Source organism: Chaetura pelagica, unplaced genomic scaffold (genome assembly GCF_000747805.2).
Source record: "Chaetura pelagica isolate M959 unplaced genomic scaffold, ChaPel_1.0 scaffold161, whole genome shotgun sequence".
Lineage (NCBI taxonomy): Eukaryota > Metazoa > Chordata > Aves > Apodiformes > Apodidae > Chaetura > Chaetura pelagica.
The window spans coordinates 429,147-442,530 of record NW_009951965.1 but is presented as its reverse complement, the minus strand read 5'-3'; the positions used below and the strand labels follow the sequence as shown (position 1 = coordinate 442,530).

General features: G+C 38.2%; 1 protein-coding gene across 1 annotated transcript in view; it reads right to left on the bottom strand.

Annotated features, from left to right (window-relative positions):
• HHAT (hedgehog acyltransferase) overlaps positions 1-13,384 on the bottom strand; it is a 167,489-nt gene that overhangs the window by 122,634 nt on the left and 31,471 nt on the right. Inside the window, exon 8 of the mRNA XM_010001005.1 lies at positions 736-771. Coding sequence (XP_009999307.1) covers positions 736-771 — 36 coding nt within the window. The remainder of the gene's footprint in view (positions 1-735; positions 772-13,384) is intronic.

Genomic DNA, 13,384 nt, shown 5'->3' with positions numbered 1-13,384 from the left:
AGAATGAATTTTCTAAGGGCCTAAAGACCATAGCAAACTTCTTATTTCATCGTGTACATTGCATTTCTTTGCAAAGATCAGCAAATAATGATAGATGTTATTAAAAATTAATGCAAACGCATTCTGTGTGAATGCTTGTGACTTTGCTCAAACAAAAAGAACTCTAAACAGCAAAACTAGTTCCTCAGTGTAGCATTCAAACGCATTAACCTCCCTTTCTTTGTTGAACTGCCCTGCTGTAATTACTGAATGTCAGGAAAGAAAACACACAATTATTCCCCCTTCCTTATTCATCTTCAGAATGTAATCCATCCTGTGTATCAAATCAATCAAGTTTTCTACTGTGAAAATAAAACTCCTCTCCAGTCACAGTTTTCTATAAAATTCAAGCCCTTCTTAGAAGGTATGAAGGTACTTGAGTTTGCAGTGGAAAAAAAAAATATTTACAATTTTTTCTTCAGTACAAGAAAAATTAAGATTTCCTCAGGAATGAGTAGAACACTGTCACTGAAATGTCCTGAGTCAAGGTTTTCCTGAAAGACACCTGAGGAGGAGCCTTAGAGATCAACATTGGGTAGATATCCAAGCCAGATATTTAAAGTTTCTCAAACTAATAGATAAATGGAACAAAGAGGATCTTGCCATAGAAAATACCAAGTAATACTGAGTTCACACAGCCATCTCTATTTATTGTATCTCTACTTTTTTTAATTACAATTAAGAATGTTAGCTTACCTGACCAGAAAGCGATGAAGCCCAACATCAAAAGTTCTGTAAGAAAAAAGATTCAGCATATTTTAATAATTTAAAATATTACTCGGCTGGGTATTATATTTAAAACCAAGCAATAATACCAAAGATAAATATAAAATTACTTAAGTTGATAAAACAGAAGCGAAAGTGTAATATACAATTTTTCTGTAGTGACACATGAAGCTTATGATCATCATAGGGCAAGATTTAAATTCATATTAGAAAGCTCACAAATTCCCTGTTTGAGTATTTCTTCAATACAGCAGTAATATTCAGAGTAGTAAAACCCACATAAAACATAAATTGTATATTCTGTTACTGGAAATAATTTTTTCAGCATCCTGATGGCCAGGGATTCTGCATGTTTCCTATCATATATGTAGGTAGATCCTCTATACCAAACTACCATGGAATCCTCCCTCTCTTTTTCCCTTTTTTGCTCTGTACTGAACTAAAATGCAAGGGATTGCTGTGAATTCTCTCCATGATATAAAATAATCAAATAACCCCCTTTTGTCTCCTTCAGATACACAGAAGTACTGAGAAGTGGGGGTCTTTCAAATTTGTTTCACTCAGATCTGGTGAAGAAAATAACTTTGAAGATTTTTGACAGTAAATACAATTTAGATCATGCTAAATTACATGAACCGCACCTGAAAATTTCAGCAGTAACAGCAAACATTGCCAGTCAGTGTCAGTACTTCTTTCCCTTTTCCATTTCCTCCACCCCTCAGTAAACTCAGGAGAATAAGCTCATGAACAATGTACTAGCAAATTCTTGACACTACAGGAAGGTCTTCTGCTGATTTTAGACTTTTACCCAATATCTGAAGTATGTGCTAATTTTATGAGACTATCAGTATAATCCCAGATTAACTGGGATGTGCAAAATGGCACAGTTGGAAAATACAAACGTCTTCTTCCCAGTGCTGGACTTTCTCTAAAAAGGGCTTACATTCTGTACATAAAAAAACGTTTGGGCATACACTACGCTCTTGAGCATCCTGTTCCAAAAACACCCTAATTGGTCATTTGACTACAACACTGTTTTATTTAAGCAGTATTGCTTGCAGTGTGCTGCCTTCTACCTGAAACAGCAAGAGAAGTAATCAGATAGTTAATGGCATCCTGATGACAGCAGACAGATGGTGAGCTGTAGAAATTCTAGGAGAGAATTCTAGGACAGAAAGTCCACTGGTTCAGAGTGGAGAGGAGGGGAGAAAATTTCTCAAAAGCTGCCTTGCGACAAAAATAAAATATTTTGACAGGAGCATGCACATGGTCACCATTAAACCTGTATTTTTCACATTCCTTTCCTGAAATCATTCCCCATTTTACATTATTCTATTATTGTGTAATTATACTGCATGAAGTATATCTCTTTACCTTTCTGCATTCCTCCTGCCTGGACACATGTTTTAACTTGGCTTTGCCTCTTCAATAAAATATCCTGTGTTATATAGGCAGTATTCCATATCAGAGCTGCCCATGGTCCATATTTATAGTTCTGAAAACTTTTTCTTCCTAGGATTAAGCACATCAGTATGTTTGTACTGGGATGGGGAGAAGAGGAAACTTGTACAGTTCCAGGAAACAGCTGTATGCTAAACACACATCTTCACCCATGCTCATCTTTTCAAGTTCTCCTAGATATCCTCTGATAGCAATGATGGAACGTGCTACGGTCCATGAAGGGACCAACTTATCTTTTGGGGAGGGATTGGGAGGACAAAAATATCACCACTTTTGACACTGAACCAGAAGCCAAAGGACTTATCCTACAATTGGCATGGAAACTGAATGGCCCTGCTAACTTCCAATGATCAGAGCTGAAGGAGGTTGGGCCAGACAAAGCTGAGGTGGAGCAGGTTCAAAAAGGGATGGAGAATAAAAGTTTGCTGTGAACTTAGATGCCATCTTCTCCTCTCTTTTTTCACTCTTTGCAAAACGTAATACACTATTAAAAAATGTAACTTTATTTTATATGGACTGAATATTTCCACAAAATCTTCAACAAGTATTAAAAATAAACATGTATAGAACTGGTTTATTAGAATAAATTAAAAGGAGGAAAAAAAGATCAGTCTCACTAAGTATAACTCAGCATAGACACATGGGTCCCAGTATTCCCCAGTTTGATGCTGTACTGATACATTTCAACCAACTCCCTAAGATCTTGAGTTCTCAACAGTGTAAGCAGTCACTTAAAGATAATGTCACAATCAACAAAATTATGGGAACATAGTGGTATCAGAGTGTGCACCCAGGTCTTAAAGACACCTCTGGACAGTATCATTGAGTAGTTCCAAAAGCAAGAACAAGGCCAGACAATCTCAAACTGTAAAAGGGAGAAAGAGTTGCATTATTTAAGGCTATGCATATAGGTTACACACATTTTTAAGCACTTCAGAGAATGAATAGACATTATGCAAGGCAAAAATACTGAAAAGCTAGGATTCTCTGAGGCCGATTTTGACACTACCACAGACACTTTCGACTTTTCAGCTTGTTCATATTTAAATACATTCTGCCTTTAATTCTACAAGGGCACTTGAAAAACACAGTGAAGTAGCAATAGAAACAAATCTGACAAATGTAAAGAATCGCTCTATTGTCAGATGCAAAGTTAAGAAGGGGTAAAGAAGGTTTGTACAGCAATGCTCTGACTGCAACTTGGGAGTGGAATAAGCAACTACATTAAATAAGAGGCACGTAATCCTAGTGTGTTTGTATTAAACCCTTTCGGTGATCCCTTCAATATCACAGGAATCTGCTTAAAGCCTGACAGGGTGCCCCCCACAATTAACTCAGAATTACACCTGCCATAAGCACATGGACATGATTATCCACTGCCTATAAAGCACACCCGTATTCACTTAGTATTGCAATATACTTTATAATGAAGTTCATACAGCCTGTTCAATCCTGAGCTTCTCTGTAAAATACAGGATTTATGTGGTAGTGCCTCGGTTACATACCAGTTTTACAAATACTTTTTGAAATCCTATAATGAGCATAATTTTCTGAAATAAAGTTTATTTAAAATTTTAATTAAATCAAGTAAAAGCGTATCTACAGCAACATGAGCAAAAAAAATGATTTGCCAGTTAATATCTCTATACTGCTCAGATGTCAGTAGCAATATATTTCACATTCTTAAGAAATAATGGGAAAAATCTTGACTAGTCAGCAGAAGAGTAAATGGGAGATATCTAATCTTCATTTTATAATCATGTTACTCATTACAGACAATTTAACAATTTTCTTCATAAAAATGTCTAAACCCCAGAATCATAGAATTGCTTTGATTGGAACATTTACCCCAGAATCATAGAATTGCTTTGATTGGAAAAGACCTTTAAGATGTTCCAATGAGACTTTTAACCTAACAATGCCGAGTCCACTGCTAAACCATGTCCCTAAGCACGACATCTTTTAAATACCTCCAGGAATGGTGACTCCACCACTTCTCCAGGCAGCCTATTCCAGCACCTGACAACCCTTTCAGCGAATAATTTTTTCCTAATACCCAATCTAAATATCCCCTGGCACAAGCTGAGGCCATTTCCTCTTGTTCTTTTGCTTCTTACTTGGAAGAAGACATTGACACCATGCCACAACCTCCTTTCAGGCAGTACTGAAAGCAGTACTTACTGCTCCTCCTGTGGAGAGCAGTAAGTTTTCCCCTCAGCCTCCTTTCTCCATATTTAGCAATCACAGTTCCCTCAGTTGCTCCTCAAGACTTGTGCTCCAGACTCTTCACCAGCTTTGCTGCCCTTTTCTGGATGTGCTCCAGCACCTCAAGGTCCTTTTCATAGCGAGTGGCCCAAAAATAAACACAGTACTGGAGGTGCAACCTCACTAGTGCCTAGTACAGGGGAACCAACAAGGCCCTTTTTAAAAAATAAAATCTTTGAAATCTCTGCCTGCAGGCATATATTCCTCCCCTCAAGGAACATTTTAAAAATTATTTCAGACATGCAGTTTCTGCTTTGAAAGCTAAACATATAATGCTATGAGCTGCCTCCAAATCTGTATTCTTCACAAAGCTTAGAGGGGGAAGAGAAAAAAGAAAAATATTACTATTATATAGAAAAATATGAAAAGGCAGGCACCTGTTAATAGGAACCACAGTCAGTAGCAACAGCACATGCATGGAAATTGTAATCCTGATGATTCTCAGGGAAAAAAAAACAAACTACAGAACTCCTCTTATTGTCCCCGGAATGCAAAAGGCATGTGTACATATCTTAAAAAGCCAAATGAGCACAACTGTGACAAGTTTCTGTTCATGCTGCAATTAGGGTACAAGAGGAGCCACTCATCTCTTTCCCACTTGTGTCATAGGCCCTTTGGACTTGCTCTGACACTTCCATTTGCCCAATTTCCTTATAGTCTGTTCTTATTTTGAAATTCCATACCTACCACCTGTGACTTAACAATACCATAGAGCAGAGTTTTCTCACTGTATCTGCCTATTGCAGGCTGGCACATACTCATATAAAATCAGGATCAAAAACCAGTCAGGACCTCCTAGGAACTGGTTTGCTTTCCTGGCCACATGCCCTGAGCCCAGCACAGACCAGCCGGCAAGGTGGGTCCCAGTGCAGCTACAGATTGACCTGCAGTGACAGACTGGGCATCACCAACCAAATACCCACCCTGGTCACCCCTGTGTGTGCATGTTATCTGATGGGCTGTTTGTGGATCCACAGTGCAAACCTGTGCCTTCTTTTAACTGAGATCTAAATTCAGATTCCCTAACAGAGAAGTTGTATGAGCCTTTAGTAGGTAACTTATGAAATTAATGAAGTTATGCCAGCTTACATAACTTAAGCATCTGACCCTACACCTACCTAGATGAAAACTGCTACTCATTAGCAGTGTTAGGGACTACAGCTCTATGGTGCTGGCTAAAGGACTCCATCTCACAACAAGACTTGATTGTTAGACCGCATTTGCAACATTAAAAAACTAAGTACCAAGCACACGTCAGGATCACACGAATCAGTTTAAAGGTAACCTCATTACTGGATCAATTTTTAATGAACCTAAATTGAAATAATTTGAGTTGTCAACCCCCGAGTCGTTATATGCATTTTAAACCATGTGCTGTAGAGAAAAGAGCACAGCTGTGTCTTCCATCAGAGCTCCTCCCCAGGACTGCTGGGCTGCGTCCTATTCCTGGAAACAAACCACAAAAACCATGCATCATGTAGCATAATCTGGGAAGCATTTGCCTAACTCTGCACTTCAGTAAAGATGCCCACTGCAAGCACGTGTGATGTCACCACTCTGAAAACCCTTAAGCATACACTAAAGACAGAACTCCTCAAAGAAAACACTGGGGGCTAATTATGCTCTGGTCTTCCCCCAGACAAAAATAAAATCAATATATTGAGAGTTACTGCCCTGACATCACTTAGATGAAGAAAAAGAATCACATCCATATTCCCTTAAGCCCAAGAAATAATTACTTTCACAACAAGTGCAGCACTCATACAAGTCTCATGGGCACCATCAGGGTTCTGATCAGTTTAAGGACTGAGAGTAAGATTTGAATGGGTTTTTCTTCGCTACAGGATATAAAGTACTATGTGGGGAAAACACCCATAGATAGCACAAACTCTTCCAGACTGGCATATATGCAACACATTTTGTGAACTCAAAATAACTGCGTATGTCGGCCATATTTATGGAAAACAAGTATATTTATAATAGGATAAAAACAAAATAAAAGCTATTATAGCTAATATGAGGGATATTGTGCATATTTCTGAACAGAAAAAATCCTTCATCCACAATAGCAACACTCCACGATTCTGGAGATCCTGCATTAGAAACACCTATGTTCTCAAAAAAGTCAATCTTTTAATTGAAGAACCGAGAATATTTATTTTTCTGTGCCAGTTCTCTCAAGGACTAATCAACCATTTTTGCAGCAGCTAAACCAAAATTTGACAAGTCACATTAGCATGCAGAGGATAGCAGAATGATTCTAACTTTGGGCTCTACCTTCAGGGGGATGGATCTAGGTGGATAATTCACTATTTGTGAACAGTTCAAAGTCAACAATGTAAAAGTCCCTGTGTGCCCAGGGACTGTGTTGCATTGTAGACAGAAATATCCTAGGCATTGGATAATTCACATCATATTAATTTCATATTCAAAAACAGTCACATTGCTGCTGGAATACAAACACTTTTGAACACAGAAAGGAGTGATGTAACTTCTACAAGCAGGAAAGAAGTTCAAGCCACAGTGCTATCCCACATTCCACTGTAGCAAACAATACAATAACTGTACTCAGATCTCTTCAAGTTAGTCAGACTAGTTGCCACTTATGTTGGTGATGAAATCCAACAGGTGAATTATTATTTATTACAGCTTCAGTACGTGGTACCCTGTGGGTATTCACCATTTCTTAAAAGAAGCGTAGTTGCTGCAATATGTTTCAACAATGATTCTCGGCCCTTCGTTTTACAAATGTGGCTAAACTTCACATTAGAAAGTCTAATTCAATGACATATCCTCAGAGAAGTGCATCCTATTTAACCATCGAACAGTGTTTGCAAGACCAGCACTTTCATTAGCAGTCTTCACAAATAAATTTGGCTTTTTGCCAGTGAGCTGCTGACTAAGAGTCTTGCCACACCTGAGCATTTTGCACTGGAGACTGAGAGGTCATTGAATGACAGCTGCCTTCACTGGCACAATGCACTTAAGCTGCTTCACTGTCCCTCTTTTTCAAAGACTCTATAAAGATGGAATTCCTGACAGATGACCCACCATTTAGCAGTTCTAAACTACCTTTCCTGATCTTCCTACTTCTGCTTATCTTTCTTCCAACCGGCCTGTGGCAACCTCCCCAGCTGGCAATCACTCAAAGATGAGAGGTTACAAATTACAAATAATTATAAAGTGTGCAACATAAGTCTCAGACATATTTTAGAGTCTTGTCTGAAAAATACAAATACTACAGAAAAAGCAGATACAAAGCCCACATGTAGACTTATCTAAATTATATTATTTAATGTTTCAGTGAACTATAAAATATTGCTAATGGACAACACCTAGAGGCAGTATGCCTCACAAGCTGAATAAGTATTTCTTAAGTAGTGACTGCTACAGAATCACAGAATTGTTCTGGTTGGAAAAAGACCTTCAAGATCAAGTCCAACCATAACCTAGCTCTACCAAGTCCCATGCTTAAGACATATTGATTAATCATCATCTTAATTTAATAATGAAGGTTTGGGAAAGCCATCCATATTTTTAAAAGACACTGTCCTGGTTTGACCCAGGATAGAAGCAATTTTCTTTCTACTAATTTTACTATTGAATTAAGTCTTTTCTAAGTAGCTGCACTTGCTATAGCTGACTGATACTTTTGCCTTTCTACAGCTTACATGGATTCTGATACATTGTTTTCTGCAATTTTACTTGAAACCTACACCATTAGTGTGTAAAGCTTGTCTCCTCAGTGACAATCAGCACACTTCCTCCTAACTGAAGTAACTGCCACCATGCTAGGATACACTATATAGAAAGCAGATGCACAATTTAAAACAGAAAACCAACAAGTTATCACATAAGGTATTTTATAGTATAAATAAATACAGCAAGCAAACTGAAAAATATTCAGCTAAAAAGCCCGGACTGTTTAGTGTTGTTAGGTTTTAAAATTAAGATGGGGAGATGAATGATGAGACAGACAACTCAGAAAAATTAAATCCAATCCAACACAGTGACTCATTTGGATTTATCTGTTACCCAAACCACAGAATATACTTTTGGACACTAAGCCTTCGAAGTCACATTGCAACATTTTCTGGGGACTCTTCTACCACATACAAGGATTTTCTCAGAGCTTTCATTTTTCACTTCAGCCTTTCAATCAGCGCAAGCCACTTGGTGAATTTCACCCACATACAGTCTGCCCACTGACACAGTTTTGGAATCAGGAATAAATACATATATGCAGCTTTTTTGGCACTCCTTCAAGATAAACAATAACAAATCCTATAATCTCCTATTCAAAAGCAAAACAGTTCTTAACATGCAACACACAATGAAACAAACCCTGGCTCAACTTTTCAATGAGAAAAGTACTGCTTAAGTTAATTCTTTTAAACATCAAGATTTTAAGAACCTGCTTAAGCCTAGATCTCAAGCTTCAATGCACTGTCTTTTGTTTGCAAGGTTTGATTTTAAGTTTTAATTATCTGCAATGCAGCAAACTAGTAGTAGCAGGTTTCTTTTGTCTCAACATAAAAATGCAGCTAGGAGTAAAAAGAAAAGTCTATCCTATTTGAAAGAAACAATATGAAGACTGTCAAATGCTTTTATATCATGTATTTGACAAGCAATGTCTTGTTATAGTAATAATAAGCAGGACTTGTGTACACATGAGGGTATTTTTATTGTATTCTCTGACACTTGCTTAGGGACATACTGGAATTTTAACACTTCACACTTAAACACTTGATATTTCTGTTCTATTTCTTCCTGGCATGATTCAGCAGTACCAAGCTGCCTTCTGGTTTTGTCCATTATTAGAATAACCAAAGCTGCTACTGCACTCAGCCTGTGCTGCATGCCTCCATCTAGAGTTACTGCTCAGTGCTCTACAGCTCTTCAGCACCAATATGGCCAATGCAACAACATTCACCTTACTTCACAAGAGTACTTTGTAAACACATGATTACTTTAAGGTTGAACAGAGCAAACCCTACACATCTTACTTGCAAACTATTCCTGCATACATTGCAGGTAGAAGCTACGGCTTCCCATGCCTCTGAGAAAGGTGAGAATCCACAATGAAACCCTGACTGGCCAAATGGAGCAGCAAAACTCTTATCAATTTCAACAGCAGCAGAAATACCTGGAGTGACTCAGGACAGCCTGCATAATGCAGGATACAGTCCAACTTTGGTGTATATTTTATTATGGACACCTTCACCTCTGAGCAGAAAATTATCTATAAAAGTCCCAAAGCTTCACCTGTGGAGCATGTTATTAGCTGGGAGCTCAGGGTGGAGACCAGAATAGCAAAAATAATCTACAGCAATATGGCTGCAAGGAGAAAGTTCTTTTGTGGACCACATAAAAAGACTTCACAAACTTACAGTTGGGTCCACGTTCTAATATGCTTTGTTGTTTTATTTCAATTTAAACACACAACTTGTGTTGTATCAGAAAGGCTGAGGAAATCTTAATGATTCTAGGCAGCAACTTCCCCCTTGCCCCCACAATCTCCTGGCCAGAGAAACAAGCAGAACTTTATGGAGGCATCAGTCATTGCCAGTGTGAACCTAAGATTACACACAGGTCTGCCAACTTCGGAGGCTTTAGAACAAGCAACTAGTTCTGTTTTTCATGTATCCCTCACATTGGTGATACAGTTCAGCAGACACAAAGAGCAAATTTCATTTGTATTCTGTTAATCTCTCCTAGGATCCTCCAGAAGAAATATTACTTTAATTTTATACCTTCCCTGATTTTCAAAAGCCTGTGGTAGCTCATGGAAAGTGGATGAAACCTAATGCCCATTAGTGGCAAACTCCCATAGGGTAAGTTCTCCTTCAATTTTCCTCGATTAAGACTCCTGCAATGAAGCGTGATTGCCCAATTGCTATTAGATCCCTATCCTTACTGCAAACAGAACAGTGAAGCTTATTAATATCCATTACTCATGGTTTACAGTGGGTGTGAGCAGACAGAGTGCTGTTTGCCAAATGTGAGCAGCAGTAATACTTTCTATCTATGCAGAGCTCATGTCAAATACTGTGAAGAATGGGCTTCATGGCTGATCAGCAGTAGGTGGGCTTAGCTTGCTTGTTAAAAAAACCCAGCAATTTCAATTTACAGTAAGAAAGCAGTTACAATGCAAATATATTTCCAGTAATTATGCAATTTAGACCCAAGAATTAGGATGCTTCATTATTGCCTCTTTTTACATTCCAAAGAGGCAAATAATAGATTTTTTTTTCTTTACTGAAGAGATTTATGGAGCCTTTTAAAGCTTTAATAAAACCAACAAACTGAGCTGTATAGTAGGTAACAACTGTAGCACGCGCTAATTTGGCTGACGTCAAAAGCAGTTAAATCTTCTGTCTCTATCAGTGAGAGAATGACTAACCAGTTCAGAACCAAAGTATCTTTCATATGTTCAGGTGACGTGCTAGCCAAAAATGTGTTGCAGAACAGTGCTTAGCTTTAGGTATCACAACAGCTAATAAAATATAGAAGTAAATCAGGAAAAGTGTTATTTTTCAACAAGTCATTCAACTACTAAAAAGTGTGCACTCATTCTGCAATTAAACACCCAACATTTGGGCAGGCAGCAGAAGTATTCTGATACTGGCAAGCAGGTGTAATATTTAATGTATCACTCCACAGCCTAAGGAGGCCCTCTTTGAAAGACCACCCTGACTCCAGTTGTTACTCTGCACAGAACTGTGTACTTCACACATGTGCATGTTGCTTAAAAGTACCACAGGGGCTGCAGGTAGCAAGGACATACAGCAAGACCTGCTTTATATTCAACCTTACTCCTTACATACCAACAGAAGGAAAAGGGCGCTTTCCTTTCCAAGACTCTCACCCAGCATCTTCAAAGACCACATAAAAAGGTTCTCTAGAATGAAAACTATTATTCTTTAAATTTTTAAAAGCACAACATCCACAACAAAATGCAAATACAAACTTTCCATTACAAAACCATTCTTATGCATGTTATTTTTACTTCTGATCTGGGATAAATTCAGTGTACCTGTCCAGACAGGACACACAAACCAGATTGAGTAATTTCACAGTGACAAAGCTTGCAAAAGAAGGCTTAACATGGCTCAGGGTTCTTGATGTATTTTGCACACTTTGGCAATAATGATTTATCCTATTCTTAAGGTTTCAATATAGTCTCCCCTTATATGTGACCACTAGGCCATTTCAGCATTGTGGGTGTGTGTGATTCTATTTAATCCAACTACCCTTTAAATAGTATTTTTTCATATTTAAGAGAGCGACTCTAAAAAAAAAAAGTGTGGGGAAAGTTGCCTAATTTTTAAATAGGAATGCTGCAGCACTAACATTTTTAAAGATTAAAACCACTGAGAAGCTAGATTATTAAAAGACATTTTTGTTTTACCTGATAGACTGTCTAAAACATAGTGAAAGACTTTTTCTTTGAAAATATCAAAGCCTGGAAATACACCAGAAGTTGACACTCCTGATCCCCAGAGGAAAGGGAAATATACATAAGCCTGGCCTTCCTTTTCTTGTCTCTCAGTTCCAGCTGCTGGGTAAATCTCATCAGAGGCATGGAGCAGAGAGATTTCAGAAACACAGCTCTCTAGAGCTGTAAGACAGATACAAAACAAATTACGTCACAATACCTAATCCTCTTGAAATGACTGCTAGGCCATCTATAGCACTTAAGTTTCTCTGTTCAAAGCACAAGTATAGCCCAGCATGCCTGCTCTGATCCCCTGGCAGCATCCTCTCCCCAGGCACAGAACCCCAGTAGAAGTCCTCCTGCAGCTTGCAGAAGCTGTCGCTGCTGCACCCTCTTCCACAGGGAGGCAGGCAGCAGATCTAAGCCACAGATTTGGATGTTAAATTCAAATTTCTACCAGGCTATAAAGTGATTTTCACTGAATCCCTTCTTCACACTGTCCTGGAGATACGAATTTCCTATTCACTACCTGCCTTTCCTCCCTCATGCAATTTTTTTGAGGATTTGTAACACAACCAACTCCTGAGGATAATTGCCATGGGAAGGAGTTTATGACCCATCATTTAGCATCCTTCCTCTACTTACCTCCAAATCACAGGTTGCACAAGAGTAATTTATGGTTATTACTAGCATATAATCAGACAACTAAACTTGTAAGAAGGAGAAATTTAGGGAGAAAATCTGCTATGTAAAATTTCAGACCATTGTCAACTTATCCAGAAACACCAGCAGCAAAAGAGCTCTACAATACTTGAACAGGAAGCAAGAGCCTTCCACAGGAGTTTTAGAGCACAAGCCCTTAAACCTGTAAAAACACCTTTTTCTGAGCCCAGAAGCAGGGATGTCATCCTGACTACACACAGCTGTAGCACAGTTACAGCTGAACAATTATATTTGTGTTAACTTGTACCAGACATTGGTTATTTAGGAATTAGAGGAGGCAAGTTTCCCAAATCAAGAACTGACAGAATCACCATTTCTGATCTTATTTAAATTTCCTTAATATCTTGTATAACATAAAGCCTTTCAGCAGCTTGTTCGTCTTAATATATTTAATAAGTTAACTCTCATAATTACTTATTCTAGTACAAAAATCATAAGCCCAAGAAGGAAAATACATTATAAACTGGGCTAAGACATTGAGAAGCACCAGGTGAAAATGGACTTACTTTTTTCCCCTTTCAGGTTAGAAAATGCATTTTCCCTGTTTAAAAATCTATTCTAGTCCTCACCACAAACTACAAATAGGCGATTAGATGTAAATATTATGAAGTGTTGAAGCCAGAATTAAGAGATGGGAAGTTTTTGCTTGCTCTCCATCATTCCAAAATCCCTGCATGTGGTCACAGTGATCTCTTGTGCTCCCACTCACACATAACATTACACTATCATTAC